Genomic DNA, 27453 nt, shown 5'->3' on the forward strand with positions numbered 1-27453 from the left:
TGTATGTATCTCAACAATGTGTTTTAGCATTTTTATTTCAAAGTGCTTTCCCTGCTTTTTATATAACCAAAGCCAAATATAGGAAAACCACTGGGAAATAGTTATTCAATCCTAAACAATGTGGGGGGATTAGTTAACTCTGATGTACACACAAAGCATACAGGAAGTGTGGTAGTGTGCTTAAAATGAAATCTGACCCAGTTTTATTCTTGAGATTATTCTCCTTCTGCTTGTCTAACAGCAGAGGTAAACACAGAGACTCAACAGCTTGTCCACTCCAGCATCATTGCTCTAGTTCAACTACCAATCTGCATGAGATTAATTCCCTTTTTTAGTTTGTATGAATTAAAATATCAACGTGCAACATTATGCCTTTGGACCACCTTTCTAAGGGTCATCATACTATAAAGATTGTATGTATGTGTGTTCCCCATTTCCTCCAACGTGAGAAGACAAATCTTGATGAAAGTTTGCAAAAATAAAATGAAATATCTGAATCACATCTCCAAATATTTTATACGAATCCACAATCACATAGATTTGTACATTTGACAGGTTAGCTAAGTATAGTAAAGAATGTCAGACTAGAATGGTGAGTCAGAATATAAGCATACACATGTTTGCATGTTTTCTATCCCTGTGAGGACCATGCACTCACTGAGGGCAGTCAACTTGATGATGATGACAGTGAGGAAGAGTGGAACCCAGAAAGAATTTTAATGTACAGTTAGGAGGTCAGGGGCGATTTCAGAATAAGCCTCACGTGATGTGTGTGGGTAAGGAATCATGTGTGTATGGAAAGGACAAAATGTTTACACGTGTGTTGGTGTATGTGTGTTGGTAACATAGAAAGGACTACCACGATTCAATGGTATTCCAAAAGTCAGAAATATGATGGCCTCCTCACATTTAACAGCAACTGTTTTCTGAAGTTCTACACAGAAAAGTTATTAATGACACACACACACACACACACACCCCAGCCATAAACTGTTCAGACTACTTCCATCAGGAAGGAGGTTCTGCAGCATCCGGTCCCGTACCAGCAGACTGAGAGACAGCTTTTTCCACCAGGCCATCAGACTGCTGAACACTTCATAGACACCTCACCTCCACTACTGGAACTTCAACATTATGCACTACATACTGTACATTAATGCCACTGTTTTGCACAATATCCAACTACAAACCTCTGTATATTTTATATATTTTATTGCTTACTCTATTTAATTTGTAAAATATGTATACACACACACGTAGAAAAACATATTTAGTATACACATCCAGTAATGCATATACTATTATATATTGTACATATATTTATTAGTCTCAGATTTAGCCATTCTTATATTTTGCTTGTTTTATGTTATTGTATTTTTGCACAACTCTGTTGCTTGTGAAGCTTGCACACAAGAATTTCACTCGCATGTACTGTACCAGTGTACCTGCACATGTGATGTGACAATAAAAGTGATTTGATTTGATTTGACACACACACACACACACACACACACACACACACACACACACACACACACACACACACACACACAGACAAATACTGTACACCTAATCGCTCATGCTGTTAACGTTTTCTAAAGTCAAACATCTAAATCTAAACATACAGTATACAGCAACAGTATGCAGCACACATTCTTTACTATTGGCCCAGGATTATTATTTAATAATCACTGCTACATGTTTACATTTTCACAAATGCTTCTGCAACAAGCAAAAACAGTGTGTTCACTGAAGACTGCATTTATCTGTTTATTTTAAACACTACTGAGTTAACAAAAAAAATAGAAATAATATTTACGACCATCTGCTCCAAGGAGTCCCTTGCCTCTTTAAAAGGCAAAAAATATAGTTAAAAATTAATGTCTTTTAACAGAGCTTGACTTCAGTGCTGTAACTTACAAGTTCTAGCTATTATTAATGAAACTGTGATGTGTCTTCAGATATCTTATTTATGTGATCAAGATAATCAAGATAGATGAAGATCAATGATACAAGATTAGTGCAAATGTAAAATTTAGTCTTTACAAATAAAAAACAACCCAAAATGAGAAGCTGGGAGTGCAAAATTTGTTGATTCAAGGGGACTTAAGCATACACCCTGCTGTCCTTACCCATATTAGGGTTGCAGGGAGCAGGAGTCTGTCTAACTGCTGGAGAGCAAGAGTAAACCCTAAACTGGTCACCAGTTGCTCACAGGGCTAACAGAGAGAGACAGACAACAACAACACAATCTCACATCCACATCTATATCCAGTTCAGAAATAACAGTTAAACTACTGTACGCTAATACTCCAGCCATGGACTGTGGGAGGAAACTCGAGCACTCGGAGAAGATCCCAAGGAGGCCTCTCTGGTCCTGCACCCAACCGGGAGCCTGAGAACACTGCACACTGCACCACTGTGCACCCAAATCACTGATTATGGATTTTCTTATTGTCTATCATTTGTTGATGCTCATATTAAAGTGTTTCAAATGATTAGATGAGGGAACGTACAAGTAATCCTTTCAGACTTATCTTCTCTAAGCTCTCTAAGAGAGAGTGGGTATCCCTAACACGGTTATTTTCGGCACACAGCTCTGGCTGTAAGTCCAGAAACACCACCTACCTGCTCTTAAAATCATCTCTCTGTGAGGGTTAGCCCATGAGAAGAAAGGAAAAAGGAGCCAAATTCAAACAGATTCGTTTTCTGTTGATTGATTAATCAAATTGCTACTACCAGATTTTGTGGACTGCTTGATTTTCTGCATTATTATGATGCATGTAGTACACTTGTTATTTATGCATGTAAAACTGTTGCTGTTGTTGAAGAATATACAGTCACGTGAAAAGACACACTGTAAAAAAAATATCCTAATATAAAAGTATTTTACTGTGTATTTTACAGTTTTGTACTGTTCTTCTAGAATATCATTAAATTGACATAAACATAATTTTCTTGTTTTTTAAATGTATCATAATTTCATAAACATTTGTCTGTTATTTGAAAGATTGAACTGTTAAATTCAAATGGAAAAATATATAAAATGAGTCTTATAAACTTTTTTTTACATCAAATAATAATTATTATTATCGCTATTTAGGGCGATCGTGGCTCAAGAGTTGGCAGTTCGCCTTGTAATCAGAAGGTTGCCGGTTCGAGCCCCTGCTCGGACACTCTCGGTCGTTGTGTCCTTGGGCAAGACACTTCACCTACTGGTGATGGCCAGAGGGGAATTATAAAGTGGAATTGTAAAGCGCTTTGAGGGTCTCAAAGAGCCCTATATGAATGCAATCCATTATTATTTAAACCAACTGTTAACTGTATATTTCTGTACATTTAAGTATTATTATTCATATTGCCGCATTCATTGACCTTGTTTATAGGTAATTTCATTGTTTAATCACATTAAATTGTTCCTAATTTAATGTTTAAAAGCACTTGAAAAAGGCACAATCCCATGTAAAATTAGGGCAACAAATTGTATTTTCATTACTGGAAATAACCGTATTTTTATAAGTTATTTTCTGTTATTTTACGGTATTATTTTGGCGCCCCAGCTGCCGGAATATTACTGTTTTTTTAAGATGGTTTTTCTAACAGTGCACACTAGCAAATCTTCAACAGCAAAAAAGGAAAGAGTCAAGGCTCTCCAATGACCCAGTCCAAGTCCAGACCTCAGCCTGACTGAAATGCTTTGGTGGAATCTTAAGAGAGCTGTGCATGGACGAATAGCCACAAACCTCAATGAATTGAAGCAACGTTGTAAAGAAGAGCAGGCCAAAATTCCTCCTCAACTATTTGAAAAATTGAAAAGTCCTACAGAAAATGACTACTTCAAGTTATTGCTTCTAAAGGTGGCTCTGCGTGCTACTGAATCAAAAGGCGTTTCAAGTAGTTTTTTACATGACTGCACAGAGTCCTGTGAAAACTTTCTTTTTCACTTAACTGTAGGTTGGCTATGTATCCAAAAAATACTTTAAAATCATTGTTTTCAACATTTATTTTGTATTAAGTTGGCAATTTTGTGCATTACACTGGCTGCATAAAATATGCAAAACACATAGTAAAAACAATGGAAAGGCGCACAAATATTTAGCTTTCCAGCAATAATAGCACATAAATAGGAAGACACACAACGGTCTAATTTCTTTAAGCTGTAGGTGAATTTAATTTATTAGTCTGCGGGAAGCCCATTAGAAGTGATTTACCGCAGGCTAATTCCAACGAGCATTCACCTCAGAGGTCAGAGCCTCTTTTAAGGCCTGATTTCTGAGAAAGGACTCCGATGATCCCAGCATGAAGCGTAATCTCTCTGCCGAGGGAGCCCTAACCGGAGCCCAGTCACATTTTCGCTGCCCTCTGATTAGCCTCTCTGCAATCAAAGCAAATTACCCCGTGCCTGAATGTACTGTAGTCATGGATACATTCAAAAGGCAAAATGTCAGCGCAGACAAAAGCTTAAAACTACGCAGCTTCAATTTGGGAAGTTAAGAGAACAAACAGTGTCTATGGACCGGAGTCTCCTTGGATACTTATTATTAATGTAATATTTATTATTAGAGTTTGAACGTAGCACTAGAAGGCTACACTTAAGGAACAGCTCAGTCTCACATTAAACACGTGCTAAGGCTAAACTGGACCACGGTGTAAAAATTTATTTATTTATTTTTCCCAAAATGAGACCTCGAAAATAACGGTCTAGATTTTTTTTTCTTTTTCTGATTAAATTCTGACCATGTCACACGATGGTCACGCTTCTTTCTGTGAAAACAGGGAAAAATGTCTTATTCTCATTGGAAAACGCAATAACTTTAGTGCTAAAATGGCTTTTAATAACATTTCTTGCAAGAAAGATGCTTTTTCATTTTTATAATCCCCATTTAGTAAATGTGTGCAATCTCGACAGTAAATAGTTTCACACCACGGACCATACCATACTGCTGGGGTATGAAAAGAGAGAGCCGAGCAGACCAGATGACATTTCCAGAGCAACTTGTTCAAATTGCTCCCTCAGGTGCTTCCAGACTAGCTGGGAGAATGTATACAGAGTCTGGTTACAAAATAATGATCCTCTCATGGGTTTTTCATTCTAATTTTTTGACAAACCCACAGTATTTCTAGATTTGTTTTTAATTCAACCCAGTTGACTTTAAGAAATATTTAGCAATTCATCTTCTGGTCAGACACCTTATTTCAGTATAAAATGGCTAAAACAAGGGCTAATAAGATGTACTGTAGTATTTAAGGACTGAAATAATATTATCAACACAGTTACACACCAGATAACTAGAGCACACAGTGTGGCACAGCTTGGCTACTGATAATAAATCGAGTAGCATATACTGGATGCAACATAAATAATTACTAAAGGTTTACTAATAACAACAAATACAAGGAATTCTAAAGTTTTGAATTCTATAATACAGATATATATTTTATCCCCCCCCCCAGTCAAATACAAGATGTGTTTGAGAGCAGGAAGAGGGGAAGAGGTGTAGGAGAAAGCATCCTCAGACGCCTATACCCAGGAGACCTTTTCAATTCAGCCTCGTCCAGACTAGAAAAGAGAGATAGTGACAGGAGGAGAAAAAGGTGTAAACGCCCCCAAAACACTGTCAAATAAAGGGAAGATAAGAATGACTATAATAGTGATAAATGTCACCAAGGTGTAGCTGCCTCTCTGACTTTGGAGGTTCATGGTTATGCAGTGACATATTGTATGCGGTGGCCACAAGAGCATTAAATTCAGTCAGAAGAGGAAATAATAGTACAAGAATACAGACGATAGAAGATATAGAGTACCAAAAAAAGTGCATTTATGTGATGATTTAATGCAAAAAACATTAAACATACTTTATCGCTTCCTCTGATGTATTTTTTGGGGAAATCTGCACATTGCATGAAAGTGAAAAGTGGTTTATGTGTGAAAAGGTGAACAAACTGTCACGTTTGCTATGAGTCATTTAAAAAAAAAAAAATCAAGAAAAGAACATCAAATTCAAAGAGCCTTTCTTTCCGATCGTGGCTCAAGAGTTGGGAGTTCGCCTTGTAATCGGAAGGTTGCCGGTTCGAGCCCCGGCTCGGACAGTCTCGGTCGTTGTGTCCTTGGGCAAGACACTTCACCTACCGCCTACTGGTGTTGGCCAGAAGGGCCGATGGCGCGATATGGCAGCCTCGCTTCTGTCAGTCTGCCCCAGGGCAGCTGTGGCTACAACTGTAGCTTGCCTCCACCAGTGTGTGAATGTGTGTGTGAATGGGTGGATGACTGGGTGTGTAAAGCGTTTTGGGGTCCCTAGGCGGGACTAGTAAAAGCGCTATACAAATACAGGCCATTTACCATTTACCATTTCCTTTTACCTGACGGAAACTTTTCTCCAGTTGGTGAGTGCTCGTTCCATCATCACCACGACTTGAGCTATAAAAATCCATCTGTACTGAGTGCCTGCTGACAGGAACCCCTGGTACTCAACATTAACTCGTCAATATGACATTCAAAATATTTCCAGTTTTACATGTAATAAAAAAAAAATTTAACACCGAGCTTCACTGAACGTTTGGATATCTGCGGGACACGTGCGCCTGCGTAAGGATGCACTCGTGCGCGTGTTTGCATGTGCGTGCCGCCGAGATTCCTCCGTCTCAACCATGTCGAACTGCCTCCTACACCAAGGCTGCAATGAATGGTTGGTGATACAATCACATGAGTCGGAGCATCACTCATGTTGCTATAATTTCCTCCAAGATACTAAACCAATAGCTTTGATTTATGGTGCGTCAACTGACATTCATTTATACCTCTCTATACTGGCAGAACAAAAATAGAGGAAATACCGAGCTGGGGCTGTTATAAGAAAGTCTCTGTTTTAAGGGTTGTTAGGGGATATGGAATAAATAAAACATGCTGGTAATAGTCTTATAAAAATTGACGGCAGGAAGCATAAATCCTTTAACACGTCTCTATTTTGGCACACGAATTCCTCTCGAGTACAATCCACACAGTCATGCCATAAAATAATTTCCTTTGCTAAGAAGACATGGATGCTAAAATAAATTACAGAAAGCTTTTCCTCTATGGTAAAAACAACCATCTTATCTGTTTGACAATTATTTTTAGGAAATGAACCTGGAAATTAAAACAAAAAACATTTTAAAAAAAAGAGGTAAATGCACCCCCGCATTCAGCTTTTTCACATCTTTTTGAATTAAATCCTGTAAAAATTGGCAGTCTCACTGTGAATATGCTGGCTTCTTTCTTCAATGTACAGCCAGAGTTACTGTCTTATTAAACACACTTTTGAACACTCCTGCTGTTAGTTTCCTCTGCGGTAAAAGCTCAATAGTCTCCTTTTGCTTAGGAAGGTCCTTAACTAAATGAAATGACCTGGAATTATCTACGTGACAACCATGGATAATCACGGCGAGGTTAACCTTGTTGCATTAGCTGTGTCCTTATTTAAGTGTTGCTGCATTACCAGTCTTTAATTAATCTTACTTCAATGAAAGCCCGCACGCTAAGAAAGGCAAACGTTAGAATCTACATGATGTCCTCAGCAGAAGGAATGAATGACTTCAATGCATAGTGACCAATCTCAATACAACCATTTTTTCCTTCATTTTTTAAAAATTGTATTCTCGGTTTGCTTTTACAAAGAACACACAGGCAAAAGGATCTTTTTATTTTTTTTTTTTATACTGCATCTTTGGCCCACTGTTTCACCACAGTGCACCTGAGATTCAGGCATTCAGTGGGTCATGTTAGCAGCAAAAAACAAACTACACTTGCAAGATTTTTACTTTCAGACTTGTGAGTGCATGCTCATCCAAATGACATGGTTTAGGTTGTTGGTCAAATTTATGAATCCCTCACCGCTCTCTGTAAATATATAAATGCATACAAGTTAAGTAAGTACACTTAAGTTTGCATGTATTTCCATTTTCAATTTTCTTAATACTGCTTCTTGACTGCTTAGTGTTCAGTGGGGTGCCCAGATGGCCTCGGATTGAGGCCACTAACCATGAAGTCCAGTGTCGCTGGTTCACATCTGTCTGCAACGCTTGCATGCCACTTCCCGCTCTTCCCGCTCTTCCCGCTCTTCTTTGAGCTATCCAGTAAAGACTTAAAAGGCTAACCGAGTACTACATGTATGCTCATGTTGTTCTAGCCGACAGGAAAGAAATACTTCTGGAAATGTACTTTCCATTGATTGTATTCTCACGGGGTGCATACAAAAAGATCGGGCTGTTATATTTCAAACAACCTACAGTGCTTAAATTAAAACCCACTTTTACTAAGCATCAGATTCCCTTTAATTTAATCGCTTATTATTTAGCCCTTTCTAACATCGACACAGACAAAAGGGCTGAGTACTATTAATTATACAATTATAATGAAGCATAGACGCAAACTGAGGGCTTCTGGCTTGTGTGCATCAAACCCAATAAGCGGATCATATTTCTAATTATCTTAACAGTGTTCTGCTGCATTCAGCTGCTAAAAAATTCAACTCCCACACACACTCACTCACTGCTTTCTTTCTCTGCTTGCTACGCTGTGTCTGTAAGTCATGCAAACTGTGAGACACAAGATGTAAAAATTAGGGATTCGGCTTGCACCGTACCTAACTGCCATATGTGGCCTTTATTTTGGTTGCTTAAATCATGTGGGAACGATTGTCTTTTAGATTCCAAAGGTACAGAGACACATTTTACACATAAGCATTTTAATAGCGCAATAATATATTGTGTCAAGAAAGTTAGGGCCAGGTGGGGCCTAATCAGTTTGTTTTGGGTGGCATAAAGAGGGGAAGGACAGTGTATGTAAAAGGCTTTAGACTGTTAGGAGGGAAATACTCTTTCATTACATTTGTTTCTAAAATTGCTCCATGAGCACAGTCGACGCATTAGCCTGAGCTCAAACAGTGGCATATCAACTCCCAGACAACAAAAGCTCATCCTGGAGTTAATGAAATGCACCATTCCACCGATGTCTAATCAAAACCAAATGCTTTTCTGCACTGCAGCATCATTAGAGTCCATCAGCTGAAGTAGGCTCCGTAGTGTAATGGATCCCTAATGATGGCAGTCATCACCACCGGTGACCTCAGACCTTATTGCATCAGGCATCAGTTCTCAGTCAGTTACACTCTATATCTGTCTAATTCGTGGGAAAGCTATCTAAATGGTAAATTGCAATATAATAAATTGCTACTTGTCCTGATAGTCAAACTCAATTTTCCCCACATCTAAACACTCATCTCAACAGACATTAGCCACTGGGAACGACCACCAAAACTCCTGACAGCGCTTAGAAACACACAAACACATGCATACATACACACACACACACTAGGGGGCAGCAGACACTGTGCCCTGGGGTGATGATACAAGTGTTTGTGCAGATAAACTGAAACCTCCCCCTCCTTACAGGCCTCCCCTGGTTGATCTGTGACCGTGCGGGCCTGCACCAGCACCTGCAGGTGCTCCGACACTGATAGTGCCTGTCCTTCTCGGGAAAGTCCTTAAAAACCCACCAAACCTTTTAGCTCTGCCACTGTTGGCATGGCAACAGAACCTGGAGAGCACACAAGAGTCATTGACCAGAGAGGCCCAGACTATCAGATCAATGATACCCTATTGCAACCTAGGCATCATCCCCCCTCCACTCACACACACACACACACAGGCAGACACACAAACAGGCTCACCCCCTAGCCCTGCAGCCCCGAGGCTTGTCTGCGCAAGGTTAAGCTCCCACTCTGTGAAACATGAAAAAGTGTGTCAGAGAAAGCGCCCCTGAAAGAATCGGCTCAATATCATATCGCAGCATGTGTTCTGCAAACAGGTCAGCTGTAGATAAGGACAGCAGGGCCAGATGTTGAATTTGCTGTAACAGCAGAGCGAGATAAGTGCCAGTATCTTATGAAAACAATAGATCCAAATGGAGGGGATTTCAACCCCGAGACCTTTAAAATTTATGCAAAGAATTATGCATGTGGACAAACATCAAAAACACGCAGGCCTAGTCACATTAACTAATCTGTGAACAGCAAATACTTGTGTGCACAAGGACATGCTTGCTTAAATGTACAAGATGCAGAAACACAAACATAAATGTGTAAACTGAACCGCTTTGTTTGCGATAATTACAGTGTCGCTGAGGAAGTGATGCGGAGGCTGCGTGAGCGTGATTGCCTTCAAGTCTTAATGTAGTGTCTAATGGATCTGGGAGGTCAACGTTAGTGATGAAGAGTCAAGTTCTGCGCATAGCCTCCCGTCTCAAAAGTCCACGAGAGCTCAATTTTAATTCAGAGGCTCGTATAATTTTGACACCCACTTACTGACTGCACTGTTTCACATCCTACTACTAGAATAGGAAAACTTTTTTTTTGAAGCACAGTCACATAATCGTCCTTGAGGCGACTTTTGTTGTGATTTGGCACTATATAAATAAAATTGAATTGAATTGAATATACAAATGAAAAACTATATAAATCATCAGTCTAATTATTCGTTAATATGAGATTAGATCAGGTCGCATGTCCATGTGCTAACAGGTGAAAGTTTTTTGCCAGCAGGGATCAGGGTATGGGACTTAATTTTAATGTTTTCTGTGACTTAAATGTGAAATGTAGAGGAAAATTTATTTTGGGGATAGGAAGAGAGTCTCAAGAGAGATCAAGTGAGCCTTAGTATAAAAGCAGTCGAGATTAGCCTTCAGAATCAGAGAATCAGAGGTAGTAGGGGTCAAGGGAGTGTCGAGGAAACACAGGAAGGAAACAAATTGTTACTCTACCTGCGAGGACAGATTGTTTTTGTTAAACTAAAATCAATTTCCTTTTAGCATACATTAGCTTCTGTGTACATATGGCATTCGGACTGGTGCTCAAACACGAGTTTCAAACAAATGCTCCCCTCAGATTTTTACTGCAAATCAATAATTGATTATGTACATCAATAAATCTGTGTTGTGCGTGTGGACAGGTTCCCCCACTGATCGAAAAAGGTCAGTTTGAGCCTACTTTGAAGGATGTAACAAGGATTTCAATAAAAAATGAAATTGCTATATTTAATTGTTATAACCAGAGGTGCCAAAAGCAAAAGTACTGATTCAACTTCTGTACTGAAGTAAAAGTGAAACAGTAGAGCAGTGGTTCCCAAACTTTTTTTGCTGGCCCCCCTTTGTTTTACAAGAAAAATATCCCCCCCCCCCCCGCGCGCACACGCACATGTGTTTGTGCTGTCCACACAGCACAAACACATCCTCCAACCACAAACACCCATATTTTGCTCCATTGCGGTTTATTTCACACCTCAAACATTTAGTAAACAATTAAGCAAATACAAATAATCTGCAGGTAGTAAGAAAATAAACTACTAACTCTTTTATGCTAAGTCCGCACCTACACGGGTATTTTTGAAAACGCAGCTGTTTTGTCCACACGTAAAACGGTGTTTGGAATCACCGAAAACGGAGATTTTTTAAAACTCCTTTTTTGGGTTTACGTGTGGACGAGGAACACAGAGTTTGTCATGCAACGTCAAAGGTATGTGCCTTTTTCCACGTCAAGCTGTGCGCCACGTTATTGTTTACAGGAGGTGAACTGCAGAATGGCAGATCAGATTAACAGTATTTTGTCTCTATCTTCAGGTTTTACAGCTTACATACACACACGCAGTTATTGTCCCTCCATTTAGAAAGGCAGAGGCGTCACGGTGTAATTATTTTACATGTAGTTGTTTTTTTTTCTTATTGTGTAATAATATTCAACATTGCTATCAATACATTTTTCAAAAAAAATGCCTCTCTGTGCAAAATGGGTTTAAAAACATAAACAGCTGTGGGATACTGTTTGTCCGTGATTTGAACCGAGGGAACAAATCCTGGCAGGATCAGCCTGATGTTATTTGTATCCCACTGTAACTTTACTGTATAAAGAGCTAATATCTCCAAAATGTCAGGAGTAGTTATTTATTACAACAAGTGTTTGTGAACTAAAAATCAAGAATGGGGGATACTGTTTGTCCATGATTTGAAGAGCCCAGTGCGCAGGGAAAATCAATTCTGCAGGGAGACCTACCTCGGCACTTGTGCAGATGAAGCCAAAGGGAAGATATGCTTCACCATATTTTCTAGTCTTTGGCTTAGAATGAAGTTGGTTTGGAAACATATTCAGCTATGCTTCATCTCTTGCTTTGCGTTTGTGTGGGCGCCCCGTGCTAGCAGTGTCCAAGCGTTGTTTTGTATTTTCCCTTTCCATCCTACTTTAACTCCTGCTCCTCCTACTTAAGTATAATACTATGAAGGTATATATAATGCTACATAAATTCTATGTTTTTTGCCTTTCCCATCTCTTTGTATGCAATAAGCCCGTGTTGTGTCTTGTTCTTCTCTCCATTTAGGCTCATCTCACTTTGATGTCATAAGCTGTGCATTGCTGGGATTTAATAATTTCCCTAACGAGACTGAAAATGTGAGGAGTGGAAAATACCGATTTATTTGTGTTAAAAGTAAAAGGTTGTCAGAAAAATAAATACAAGTAAGTATTTTAAGGTAATTTTGTTACTTCCCACCTAACTAATGCAGACTAAATGAAGAGGATGTCTTTCTATATTTCATTCTGTATATTAAAAAAAAAAAGAAAAAATGATCTTGTATACTTTAGGCTTTAGCAGATAGACTCTCAAGAGCCAACCTATATCGGAAATAATGTTCCCAGCATACACAAGCATTAGTATTGCACACATACCGTGAGGTGTCTATCTTTTTAGATTGATAAAACCCCTGAGTAGCTAACATCTGCTCCAATCCATTCACCTATACGCTATTTTTGCAGAACACAAGTAGCACGATACCGTTTGAAAACGCTACGTCAGCACCTCTTCCTAAGCGTACTCACGGCTCCCAGTCAGGAGTGAAATTCGATACTACGCTCTATTCAGACCCCTCTTATGTACCACTTAAAGTGCTCGATGCAAAATTACTACCAGAATAAGTACACCGACGTACCCCCTACATTTCCCACTCACAGCACAAATTTTGGCCATTCCATTAATATGTTGAAATTTGATCCTGTTTATAAAAAAATATTACTGGTGCACATATATCAGCGGGCTTACAGCAGCAAGATTTTTCATTGATCAGCAGTCGGGAAAGGTGATGTGAACGGCCGTGTTGGCAGAGGAGAAATTATAAAGCATTTTGTAACGGAAAAAAGTGCCTCCGCGCACTCAGGGGTCCGTGCGCAGAAATGAGACATTGATCCATAATTGGAAGCACTCAGTCATGAAATCAAAAGACTAATTAAAGAAAGAGAGCTTTAATGGCATCCATTTACATATTCAACATAGTGATTCAGTGCTGCTCGCTGACTTATGGCCTGTGAGAGATGGAGGACTGATCCAGTGGCTGTGAAGAGTTGAGTTAGATCGCACAGGAAACGTCTGACTGCATCGGCACCAGACTGAGATTGTGGGGTTTTTTTGCCACCGCTAACAGGCGCATCAATGAAAGGCTTGCAGACACCCGTCAAGGTGTTCTAATAATTGTGAATTATGCATTTGTTATGAGCACAAGTGGCCGTCGATGTAGTGAAGCTATGTAGTAAAGTCATCGCTTTGCCGAGGAGCTTTTGTGGGTGTCTTTTCAGTGTCTCTTCACACAAGTCAAGGACCGCTTTAGATGCTTCACCATCACCTGAGGTTACAACTCGAATCACTCCAACAACACTCGTGAGTCTGCCTTTGTGAGAAAGTGGGAAAATCTGCACTTCCAAACCTGTGCTGAGTGTTTATGTGGGAAGAGGTGACACGCACAGAGTGTGGCATGAACGTGTCCGCTGGTCCTGCTTTGATTTGCTCACTGATTAAGAATGAACAGTTTGGTTAAAAAAAAGTCACATTTTGATTGTTTTTGTGGCAAATTTTATTTGTGTTGTCATTTTCTAAGATTAATGTCACGTGCAGTCATGACAAATCTTTACCACGCGAGATCTCGTCAAAATACTGAGATACAAATTCCAGATCAGCTATTTTAAAAGCAATAACTGTGCCGAGTTAAATAAATTACAGCTTCAATTCCAAATGTATCTGTTGTTCAGCACTAGCACTCAGTTGTACACACTGCCTGATTACATGTCAGGGGTGGTCAGTCCTGCTAAACTAGCACTAAGGCTGCAGGAAGAGAGTGCCTTTAGTGACATTTTACTTTTCCCTGCATGTTATCCTTAAGACAGAGCTCTGTTTTCAACCTGTTAAACCGGGAATGATAACAGAGGACAGCAAAAGATTGCTTGTCAGTGTTAGCACTGCAAGTGCTGTAGTGCAGATGAGAGGATGTGACTGGTACCTTTTCTGTTTGTTTCGCTGCCCATTTCTCTTCCCTGTCCGAAGTCCTTCGGTCAGTGTTTTTTCAAATACCATTTCTATACCTTTCTCAACAGCCCAGGGCCTCTTTTAATAGGCTCATTTAAATATTTTTCCTGTGCAGGTTAGATAAATGAGACAGTGCTGGTGCCAGGCCAGGCATTTCTTTAAATGAAATGGGTTTCAGTATAAAGCCAATCATTTTGAAGGCCAAGATAAACTGAGGTTAATTAGAGCCAACTGTGGGCCAGGGTTTCTTTTGCCCGTTCAGTTAGACACGTTTGTAGGGAGGGAGTTTTCGAGTTAAATCTGAACGGAAATATTAAAGACAAGTGGACTTATTCTCCGCACTCAGCTGCTGTTCATCAGAGCCGGAGTGCTGAATGAGCTAAATCTCATTGCAATTCAGTCCAAACTTAGTACTTCTTCAGCAGACACTACAGAGATGTAATTAGAAGAGAAGCAAGCAGTGTGTTTGTTAGTGAGTTTGTAGACAATTACATGTTTACACCTTAGCTCACTTTGTCTCCCTGGCTGAGTGCTACTGGAGTGAGCACTGCAACACCAGCACCAGTTTCAATCTCACCACAGGTTTAATTTTGCCAAAACTGTGCCGGCGTGCCCAGAAAATGTAATCTGCATAAATATGTTTATGGAGGAAGAACATCTGATTCCACCGCTGTACTCAATGCAGAATTCAACTGGATAGATGATCTCTTCCATGTATGCTGCCGCCCACATCACAATATCCAACCTGGTCTGGAGCCCATGCACCCAGTTGTGCTGGATGCAAAATATTCATTCATATCATTGAATATTTAAGACTTTGATGAACAGCTACATCATCTTGTCCCGAAAGGGTCTTTTCTGGGATACGATGCAAATGCTGGATCCCCTGTAGGTGAGAGGCCTACCACCCGCATCTTTATCAGGCTGCAAGTTCCCATGATGGCTGACTTTCCCCCCCACAAGGTTACGTCTGCATAAGCCAGCCGTCTTCTCGAAAGGCAAAGGCTGCTTTTGGGTTAAAAAAGTAAGAAATGCTCTGAGATTGGGTACTATTTAAATGCTCAAACACTAGAGCCATGCATAATGATATACTTTCTATTCTCCACAGTGATGCTCTTCAGCTTTGAAATGCATTAATAGCTAGGAGGGAGATGCCATTATAACTGCTCTTAGATCAGTCTGTTTTACAGACCACAATCTGATTACACTAGACTAGCCATTCGGCCTTTCTCCCACAGATTGTCTTTCCTGAATCTGAGTGGAATTTGGGGACTTTAGACTTTAAAATATTTTGTCAAATTTAATTACTAAATCATTTTAAAGTCATATGCAAATGAATGAAAAGCATCATCACGTGCACAATAAAAGCGTGGTTGTTTCTGGCCTTTGTTTCACACTGAAAACAAAGATGAAAGGTCTTAATAGATTATAGGGGAGGTTTAAATGCAAAGGAGGCGATCTGCCCTATTTTAAAGCCTTGAGTTGAGGATTTCTACTGTCGCTGCAAAAAGGGAGCAAAACAATGGATGTGGGGAGGAGGGGCGACTGTGGCTGATGACACACTGACAACCCGTTAAATATTTGGTTTCATGCACACAGATAATCTTCTATTTGGAAACACGGTATGATCAAGATTTATACAAACACTATAGTTCATGACCAAAACGAGCGATTTAGATCGCCATCTAGTGGTCTTCAGTATATTAAACACTTGTCCATTGCCCTAATTTTTCCGACCTAGAAGCTAGCTGTTTTTTTTTACCATCTATGGTACAAACTTCATTTGTGAGTAAGATCTTTGTTTATTTATGGCTTTAAAATGATTTATTAATAAAATGTGATTTATTGTCATATAGTCTTTAGAATAAAGTACGCAAATTAAGGTGGAATACCGCATAGTATTGTATCTTGAGTGAATCTTACTATAAGGTCTGTAGCTACTCTATCTCATTAACGGGTGGGTGAATCTGAAACTTTGCATGAACATCGTCACACATTCTTTCATTTATCATAATTAGAATAATCCCTATTCTTTTTGATTGTCGTGTTGACCAACCCCGTGAATCACTGGTAAATAAAAAGCATCATAGACACACATGTGACACATTTTATTAATAACAATAATAATAATAATTAGGGATGCAACGATACCAATTTTTTCAAACCGATACGATACCGATACTTGGATCTGAGTACTTGCCGATACAGAGTACAAAAACCGATACTTCTACCACACACACACACACACAAATGCAATGAATTGGAAGACAGGTTTTATTTTATTCTCTGCTGATAAAAATAAAATCTTAATAAAAATGACCACAAAAAAATTTCAAGTGAAAAATAAGCACTTTTGTTAAATTAAGAACAATGAGTCTCCACATTGTAATTTAACAAAATATCACTGAACTATTGGCACTGTCTCGAGCTGTCAGAATAATAAATAAACACTTCTGTTTGGAATAAAATAAATACAAATTAGGTTTGAGAATAAGATAAACTTTTAAATTATTGCAGCGTGTCCATAATGTAAACAAACAAACAAAATAACGAAATCTGCCCGTGGATCATCAGTCCACTGTGCCGTTAAACCAAGGACTGACATCGCGCACACACTGCTTGTCTTTACCTCTTCAGAAAGTTTTGGGACCATAATCTCCCTGATTTTCCACGACTGGCATTGGTTGATCATCCAGAGCGATAAAATGAGTCAGAGCCTCCGTTATTTTAACTGCCCGTGGATTTTCTCTTGACATTTTTCATCGCTTTTCCAAAACCTGAGTTAAAGTTGGCTGTTCCACACTGCTGACATTTTGTTTAGCCTAGCTACAGCAGCCTCCAGTTTCTCTTTTTTATCTGGAGCCACCAGTCTCACTCACCTAACCCTGTGCCTGTTTAGCGCGGCATGTCCCCCTAGTGGCCAATCTAAAAAACTACAACAGAAATGACAAGCCACCCTCTGATAAATGAAATAAGATAGTATCGGTTCATGGTATCGGTTAACTTTTACGAGTATGAGTACACACACATTTTACAGTATCGGCCCCGATACCCGATACCAGTATCGGTATCGGTGCATCCCTAATAATAATAATAATAATGATGATGATGCATTTTTATAAGCAATCTCACGCTGCGTGGTATGTTCCTGATTTTTTTCAACCTTAAATTTTTTTTAAAAAAAATCATATTGTAAAATAAAAAACCCTATTTTCTGGCTTAGCCAAATCTTTTGAACAAAATAAAGGAATAATGGAAATCTGAAAGTAATCAGGCAATGTGCAGCCGTTTATTTTAAAAGGGAAACACATACAATTAAAAAATCAAGAAAAAGTTGACCAAAACAATTACATTTCCAGTACAAATTTCTATTAATTTGAAAAAGCGCTGGAAAAAGGGAAAATAATAAAAATGTGTTTATCTTCATTAAAAAGGTACTTTTGCTTGTTATATCAAGAAAGCATTATTTATAGCTTTAATCCACATAACCACAGCAAGAAAAAAAAGTGATGCAACCCTCCAAATACTAGAGACCATATTCTAATCCTCCAGGGGATTAATCTCTAAGAGAGGGATATCCACTGATAAACCTTCATAATTCTCAAATACAAACCTCAATCTGTCTCTTGTCTGCATGTACACTTTTGATAGGTGGCATGCACTGTGGCATGACATGAGACGTAAAGCCAGTGAAATGTACTGTATGAAGAAGTTCCATATTTTCACAAAGCTTACTTGAAAAGTTTCATGGCCATTTGGTGTAGATGTATGCAGCACGGATAAAATGTTCTCCGCTGAGTTTTATTACTGACTATTGGTGAACTAGGAGAAAGTGCAATGAGGCACATTGGGGCATATTTTCCCAATATTGTTTCCCTGGCAGTTGAGCAGGGGGCCAGCACGAACAGTCAAATGTAATCTAGGCTGTCTATTGTAATCATCTGGCTGTCCTGGTGTGTGTGTGTGTATGTGGTTGTGTGTGGGGAGGGAGGGGGCATAGTATATGCCAAATCTCTGCTCCAGTACTGATAAAGGAAACCACGTCTCCCGCTAAAAGCATTTTTGAATGTTTTTCCGCCAGCCTTACAGTAAAATTTTTAAAAAAGGACTCGTTAAAAAAATGACAATTTGGCTGACACAGATGAGTACTGATCACATGCCAATTATATAATTAAGAGATTAACCAAAATTTGGACTAGTGTATTTTGGTAAATGCTATCAATGAGGCTTCAGTGACGGAGTATATTTACGGTAGATGGAAGCCACTGAGAACGGGGCTGAGTCATTATTAAGGGTGTTAGCATAAAGACGGTCAAGTTCCCGTTTGGCCCTAATGTAATTAGGCAATTTCATTTCAGCCTCGATTTATGCAGTATTATACAGCATAAAGCCTACAACATGTGGCTCATTCTCAGGACTGCTGAACCCTAACAAAACTTCATTTGTTCAGACAATTCTTTTACATGTAAGTCAGACAGAAAGACAGACAGATCGACAGATCGATTGTCTGTCTATCTATCGATCTGTCGATCTGTCTGTCTGTCTAGAGAAACACTCACATATAAGTATGAATTTCTCTGAAGCCCCAAGGATGACAAGGACCAAACATGCTTAATGTTCTTCCAGGGGGCCTAGAAGACTATAACAGCTATCTTGAGGCCTTTGTTTCATTTCAGTTTTGCAATAAATGACACAAACAATAAATAATCCTGTTTTAAAGGTTTTCTAAACTTTGAATTGGAGATATATTGTGGGGTCGCTACAAAATCTCACCCGTTATTACACAGCTGTGTGATTTCTTTCCATCTGGGATCCTAAGTATTCACACTGATGAGATTTACAAGCTGCTGCTTTAGTGGAAAAGTCACGTGTCTTTAGAGCAAAATGGATGAATGCCGAATTTAATTATATTAATCCGAACTCTATGCAAATGTGATTCAGACAATATAAAACAGGCTGCGATGAGACCGTTATTAAATTAAAAAAGATTTTTAGATATATAGTATATCTTCCCTCCCCCCCCGCTCCTACTTGGACTGACTCCCTCGTGAAACGGCTGTAATGAGTGAACTGCCTGCCGACCCTCGACTGGGTGTGGTGTGGGCGATTAATGAAGTGGTGGCTCTCAAGAGAGCTACATCTGCACCCAGACAGACATAATGAACAACCAAGGGCTGGACATGGCACTTTTACTGAGGTCTCCACTTATGCCTTGTGACATGCTGAAGAAGCAGGATTGCTTTCGTTTTGAATGAGCTCACCTTTAATGAAGACAAAGGAAAGCTTTCAATCTAGTGCATTTCACCCAATAACACGTGCACTCCACATGGGCATTTTTGTCTTTGTAGCCCCATCGCTAAGCATCGCAACCTGTCAAAGAAAGGGCGGTGGATGTAAGGTTAAATAATAATTTACATATAAATGAGGCCATAAATGCTCACTTAAGATCCAAGACTGTCATCTCCCATCACACAGGCCCATAAACACAACAAGAAGTGTCTAGAGAAAAATCATTCTTCTTACAGTATATCAATTATTCATTAAGAACACAGGATGACAAATAACAAAGAGCAGAGAAATATGGAAAAGGGGCCAAGCGTCTTCTCCTTGGTGCTGCTGCGTGGCACATCGAAGGTATGCATAGAGAAAAGTGACATATTTTTCTACCCCCAAAAATTTGCATCCTTGTCTTTGAACAGAGGGAAAAAGCACGCTTCTCATTTCAGGTCAAAATACATTGGTTTTGATAGCTGAAGTCTTGACTATGACAAGGTGAGTTCATTCATTTTTTTACCCCTTTGCTTTATTGTTGCCTTCAAAATAGCGAACATAGAAATAGAAAACCACTAACTTACAAACTCTTTAGGAACTGAGCTATAAGGTAATGTGTTATGTGACACAGCACAACTGGGGCAGATCTGATTTGACTTTTTTCATAACAATAATGTGAACAGCTCTTATCTCGCTGTGGTGTTGTTGTTGTTTTTGTTTCGTTGCATTGAATCGGAAAGACCTGCCGTCAGCTTTTCCTTTGGTGGCTTTAGGGAGAATTCAGCTCTGTTGTTTCCAGTTAAAAGCACACCGCATCTCCTCACTGTAGCAACCCTTGATGAAAAGCTGTCACCTCGCTATTGCTTTTATTGGTAGAGATGCTGTCGGTCAGGGAAAAGTGCACAGGTTTGCATTTCCATAGGCAAATTCAGTCTGCAGAGCTGAGGAACAGATTCAGCTGTTCATCTTGATCAAATTCAACAACTTCTAAGAAGAATAGCTACTTTCAGCTGCTCCCTTATTCACAAGGGTTCACCACAGCAGGTAACCCTGCAGATTTGATTTGGCAGATTTTTGCACCAGATGCCCTTCTTGACACAAGCCCCGAAGGGATTTACGCCTCCTACCGGGATCAAACTAGTGATAATTTATTGGTCTTATTAGTGTGTAAACCAGTAGACCCATGTCTGAGCTTAGGAGAAGAAGTTCAAAAATCATATTATCTATCTATTTTTTGATTTACAACAATTAGATGATGATACAAAAAAATGAGGGTTGAGTGAAAGCAGTCTTTTTCATGTATTTCCTACATGTGTAGTCACAGGGAGTCAGGTGTGGTCAGAGCATCAGGTGGGAACGTGTACAAAGTAGGGACTCAGCTGGCCAGGGCGAGCTGCTTAAAGCGAGTGGCTGAACCGGGACATAGTGTACACCTGACACACCGTCTGTAATGTCGCGCTTTCATGCACGCATCGGATCTGGACAACCATCACGGCAAACATACATACAGGCTTCAATTAGCAGCTCCATGGACGTTATTCAAAGACACTTAAGTCTAGGAAGCAGTCCAAGGTGACAGTGCAAATTATTCATTTGTACAAATGGCATGTAAAACGATGATTAAAAGTCTGTGTTCCTGCCTCGTCCCTTTGCAGCCTGTTTGTGAAGCCAACAACCCGACATTGGTAAAATCATGAGAGCATTTTACTAACAACTTGTGTATTTGTTAGCATAATGCACTGATTTAAATAAGAGCTGCAGAGCCAGGTGAGCACACTCTTCTAAATTTCAAAATAAATCCTTTAAATTCAATGGAAAATTTGAATGCTTGTCATAAATGTTTGAGAGTGCACAAACATAGTAATTGGTCAATCATTAGATTTTTTTCCGATTTATCTTCTATTTAGAAATGATTCTGTTTTCCACACATCGTCATGAGGAACGTGACTTCAGGGCTGCATCCTAATAGTAAAGAAAACGTGTAATCAGACACACAGTACAGGAAAGAGGAATGACTCAAAATGTCCAGGAAATTGCACAGAACAATGTTCTGCTGACTTTTGAGTGTGCAGCAGTATAACATAGTAGCAAACAGGAATAGAATAGAATAAAATAGAATGACCCTTTATTGTAATTGTATATGTACAGTGAACTTGTGGGTACAAGGAAATCCACACTTTTGAGATGTAAGACTGGTTGATTAGTGTGGGTCTAATTTGCTCCATCATTAACTGTAACCTACGCAGGGTTATGGACATTTTCTTATAAAAGATGAGTTAAATTTTCAATTGAAAACAGACTCTATTCTTACAGAAGAATGGCTTTCCAGAGTCGCAGTGAAGAAGTAAATAACTAAATCCTCAAGTGAGTGCTTAACTCATATTTAGATAATCGTGTATACATCCTGTTGTTCAAAAACAACTTTAAAATGCAAATGGGATCCTCACTTGTTTGACCTATACCATTCACATCCCTCATCCTCCCCTCTGCATGGAAGCAGCGGAGGAGAGACCAAAGCAGACTGAATGACAGCTCAACAGATGAGATAGCAATGTTTAATCCCCTTTTAAAAGAGCTTCATTGAAAACACTCTGAGCGGGGAGGACCCGACGAAAGAAAAATTGGAGCATTGTGCATTGTATAGCCATCATGGGGCCTCTTTGGTCTTCTCTGTGAAGTGACTTTGACAGCTGTGGAGATTAAGGAGCAGCCCAATGTACATGGCCCAAACAGCTGGGATTAGACAAGTATGCTCACTCTTGTCTCTGGCTTCTTCACTTAGTAAATCAATAAAACATGATTTTACTACTGTAATGGAGAATGTGTATGTGTGGGTGAGAGAGACGGTGAGGTCGCGGAATAGCGTGGAGAGAATAAAACCTGCATAAAGGAGGAAAATAGCTCCAGAGGGAAGGAGGAGCCAGCTGCCAAGTGTTGCTGCTCAGTCCTACTTAGGCTGTTGCTGTAGCTCTGCTTAGACCTATAAGTAAAGCAAAGTGTATATGGTGCATGAATATATGAGTTTCTAAGGCGAAGCATGCAGTTGGATAAACTTTGAAAAACTTAAAACTGAAATTTGAGAAGTGACCTTGAAGAAAAACACCTTTAAGCTAGCCTCGTATAACCGGACAAATGCACAAATGCAGATTAGTGTGGCAGCTCTCAGGTCAGTTTTGACTTCTAAAGGGTGTCATCCATAGCCTTTGTCACGGTTCTGGGTCAGTTTGACCCAGTATTTTGAGTTGTTATGTTTTGGTGTGTTTTTGCATTTTGGATTCTTTTCTAATGATGATGATGATGATGATTATGAATCTATGTTTCAGTTATTCTTGTTTAGGGATTCGTTCGTAGGTTTTGTGCTCTCATGTTTATTGCAGGTTTAGTTCAGTGTCTAGTCTGTCTCAGTGTCGTGTCTGCGTCTTCGTGCAGTGTTTTCTTGTTTCCTGTTTTATTGTGAAGGTCTGCGTCTCATGTGAGTGTGTTCAGTTTACCTCCCTTGTCTCGTCTCGTTAATTACTCCCAGCTGTGTCCACCACCTGTGTGTAATCTCCCTGTGGTTCTCTGTGTGTATTTAAGTTGTGTCTTCTGTCATTGTAGTTGCTGGTCCGTCTGTGTATCCACCATGTCTCACTCGTGTGTGTTCCCTGCTGTCCGTCGTCATTCTCCGCTGCTCATCCTCCTTCATGTTCATGTCTGGGTTTGTGTTCACTAGTTTAGTTGTTCTCAGTTTAGATAGCCTTCTGTTCCTTTTGCCGTTTGCCCATTTTTATTTTGTGTTTAATAAACCACCCTCACACCTTTACAAGTGCCTGCGTTTGGATCCTCCTTTATTTCTTCCACACGGCTCATCTCACTCGCCGTGACAGCCTTAGACCAAAATACTTATTGGACCTACAATAATTAGACATATAAAAAGTCAACTTAAAAAACATGTGGCATTGTGCACTGTAGGCAGAGCTGTGAGAACATTTGTGTAAACCGGAAGGAGTCCAGATGAATTCTGCCAGAACAAATGAAACATGACCTCCGAGTTTCATCTGGTACCCATGCTACCTTTAAAAGCTTCCTTATTCTTGGACACTTCTAAAGTAGCTTTGTATGACTCAAAGTTCCTAAACAGAAATCAATTTCAGCTTTCAGCGGCCTCAAAGTGCATTTAATATCTTATTCGGTCATGATGACAAACATGTTAGCCTAAGATATTCTCACCATTATTTCTATGTGAGTAAAAATAGGCTGGAACAGACAGACGCAAACATAATGATAAGACTGAGCTGTCAAACCTTATTATGCGACTGAATGGAGCGTCTGAAAAGTTTTTTCAGTGCAGAGGCGACTTTGAGTTCTCGGGGCAGTTCATGTATGAAACTGGCTGTTAATAAAGTCCAAAAATGTACCTCCTGTTCTGAGAAGCAAAAATATTAAATCCTCACATGAAAAGGCCACTGAAATCTGAGCATAAGCATCTGCAACAGACACAGCATGACTCAGCTCCTGGCCTATATGTAGCTGTGCAGATTCACAACGACACATCTATTAAAGAAAATATTTATTAGACGCCACTAATTTTAGACGCGCAGCTATTCAACGGCACGCGCAGCTGTCTTTGTTTTATGTGCTGTAACACTGCAGTTAGCCTACAATCACTCCTTGTAATGATCCGCTAATAGTAACATGTCTAAAAAAAATCACTGGACCAGCAGCTTTAAATTACACATGTTTCACAGGCTGCTCTACACTTAAATAACCCCTGCACAACTTTGATTATAAAGTTGCAGTTGCAATGTCAGGAGTCTTGTTTTCTTAAGGGAGTGGTTTAGAATTTGCTAAGTGGAACGAAAGCTTAAGAGCGAATAAGTAAGCCTTCCCCAGCTTCACATCTGCCTCTAATCCATAAAATTACACCTGTCACTAGAAAGTTAGATTTATTAAAACTACTTCCTTATCCGAGAAGGAAAAACCATTAAAACGCACAAAGGCCTTCAATCAGCACTTAATTAACGCGGCAACCTTTTTTCTACCCCCCCCCCTCCCCCCCCCCTCTTGTGCTGGCAATCACGTTCCTATCTGCCAGATTAGTTTAAGGATGTGAATGCAGATGGGAAATGACCAAAACAACTTTGAGGCCTGCTAGTGGAGAAAGTAAGTACGCAAATAAAAACGACAGCACGAGGGAAAGAGAGAGACGGAAGAGGGGATGCTGCAATAGTCGATTAACTTTTCTCTCTCCACAGTTGTGTCAACAGACGTGGCCTTTATGTCAAGTCAAGTGTGTCATTTGAGCAAAGAGAACATCGCTTAAATAACCATTCACACGGTGCCTGTGAGTGTGTGTGTGTCTCCTTCCAAATGTGAATGATCAGCAACTTTTTAATTCAACAGTAAAAAACACTCTGGAGATAAGCCCACTGAAGCCATCTAACTGCTACTAACTCAAATTGTGCACATCCGAAAAGTGACAACTACCTTTTTAGCGGCTAATGTGAAGTCAGGCTGTTGAGTTCAGTAGTTATGAACACATTAAAAAAATAAATACACACACTAAAAAGCTGTCATCAGTGAGGAACTTACTTTAACGTCTTGTAATTGAAGGTCATGAAGATGTTTACGAGTCACTAAGAGGCCATTCTCCCAAACTCGATATAGTCATTCAAAGAAAAGCACTTTATGGGCTGACCTTTGCTGATCATAGCTGGACTCCTTCCTGCGGCAGTGGAGAGTCACCACTCGGTGGCCTTCGCTCCTCACATCTTGACTAACTATCCACTGGGTGGGGTTGCTGGGGCGAGCGCCGAGGAACGTCACGCCTTCTTTTAACTTCACTCTGCGGAGAAAGCAAAGAAAACGTGCCCATTGATTGCATATGTCGTTGTACATCTACGAGTTACAGGATGGATCCTTTTTTTGGTCATTCTGTTCTGTTCATCACCAGCGTGCCTTCAGCTGGTTGTAAAAATGTGTGTCATTTCATATTTGCGCGTCCTTCATGTGCGCGTTTCTCTACACTCTCACCAGGATTTGATTGAAAATGTATCAAAACGAACAAAGCAAAGCCTCGTGTGTGGTAAATGTGCTGTTTGCCATGACATCAAGTGGGATGTGACCGTATCATTATGCTATTCCTCTCCGTTCCTCGACTCCATCAGTAATAGATTCCCTCCCTTGCAGTCTGAAAGAAAATTTATAAAAAGGTTTCTTTGACTGTGGCAAAAATTACAGCATCAATGTCCTTGGCTTAGCAGGCTACAAAGAAAAAAAAAAAAGTCCAAAGGAAATAAAAGAACATAAAATAAATCAAAATCTTTGATGAACATAACCCAGATTATAAAGCACATCCTCTGAACAGAGACTGATTTAAAGGTAAAAGTGCTGACATAAAATATGTTTAGGCTAATGTTTCAATCAATAACATGGTCCCAGCCCCGTACGATTTTATCGGAGAGTGGCAGCAAAGTTCCAAGATTGAACAGAAAACTAAATTATAACCGAAGGCCCAATCACTTTCCCCATCCAATCCATACCAGGTTGGCAGATGAGACCAAAGATAAGGCTTTGCTTTCATCCTGAATTTGTTACTGCACTTTAAAATGCAATTGCATGTCTCCATGCCAATGAATATAGCGGCCCTCCCCAGTCAAGCCTCTTTCTTTGATGTAATATCGTCTCATGTTGTGAGGGCGGTTATATGTGAGAAGTGAAATGGGTAATATGACAGATGGTATTCTTCATCTCTCTATAGGAACAAAGATAAACACACTTAAGGCAGCTCTGTGAGAGTGCGCATACTCTGTGTGTTTGTGCGCGCGCGTGTGAAATAATATTTCTTTGTGTTGCTGTGTTTCCGAGATAATTTGATGTCTTTCTGCCAGCTGCTTCCCTTTTGAGATGTGCGCATATAGATGAGATCATATAGAACATTTATATTTATATATAGAGTTTTCTACAAAGTCGCATGTTCAGTCTCAATCAGAGTATCCAATTTTTGGACGATGCTGTGACAGGTTGCCATCTTTCAGACCATGCTCAGAGTACAGTGAATCGTGAGATCCGTTGACAAATTGCAGGTTTGTGAATAACAGGCAGTCTTCGCGCAGTCAGCTGCAACAGAGTAAACACCTAAGTATCTGGTAAACATATATTTTGCCAATTTTGGCTACCTGTGAGGTAAAGGATTCACTTTAAATACCTTTAGTTCACATATAAATGCTTGCATGGGCTTTTCCTTGAGTATTTGCAGAGATATTACAGTTTTATATCCCTTGTTGAATACTTAGACAAGCTGATCAGCAGCTGTTAATAGTCCCAGACTGGTTTCTACAGCCTCGCAGCTGCAGCTCTGAAACACTAAAACACTTCAGGTCAGGTTGTTTGCTTCTCTAATAGCTTTCAAAGCTCACCTTTGCTCTTTAGCCTTTTCACCACTGTCATTCTGTGAACAGTATAAGATGTTAGCTTTAGATATTTAGAATTATGTTTTAATCATGTTCTATATTTTTAATTATTTTCTCTTATTGTTGACCGAACTTCTCCATTGTTTTAGTGATTGTTGTGTAGCATTTTAGTGAGCATCCATACAAGAGCAGTCTTCTGTGGGTCATCTTAATAGAAAGCAACATGTTGAAAAAATGCATGTGTTGGTGTCACGCCATTATTCAGCTGATGCTCTGCAGCCTTTATCAAGCAAAGGAAACACGACTGAAGATTAGTGAATTAATACTACAGAAATACAAATAGTCTAAATAGTAGCATAAGGCTACTCTAATGCACTTACACTTAAAGGAAAATTTGTGAAACTTTAATAATCAGCCT

The 27453-nt window shown here is 39.6% G+C and overlaps 1 protein-coding gene across 1 annotated transcript in view; it reads right to left on the minus strand.

The window, feature by feature from the left end:
- si:dkeyp-14d3.1 (transmembrane protein 132C) overlaps positions 1-27453 on the minus strand; it is a 147562-nt gene that overhangs the window by 51557 nt on the left and 68552 nt on the right. Inside the window, exon 3 of the mRNA XM_006803131.3 lies at positions 25322-25468. Coding sequence (XP_006803194.2) covers positions 25322-25468 — 147 coding nt within the window. The remainder of the gene's footprint in view (positions 1-25321; positions 25469-27453) is intronic.

The sequence above is a fragment of the Neolamprologus brichardi genome, chromosome 12, assembly GCF_056152115.1.
Source record: "Neolamprologus brichardi isolate AB-2024 chromosome 12, ASM5615211v1, whole genome shotgun sequence".
Classification (NCBI taxonomy): domain Eukaryota; kingdom Metazoa; phylum Chordata; class Actinopteri; order Cichliformes; family Cichlidae; genus Neolamprologus; species Neolamprologus brichardi.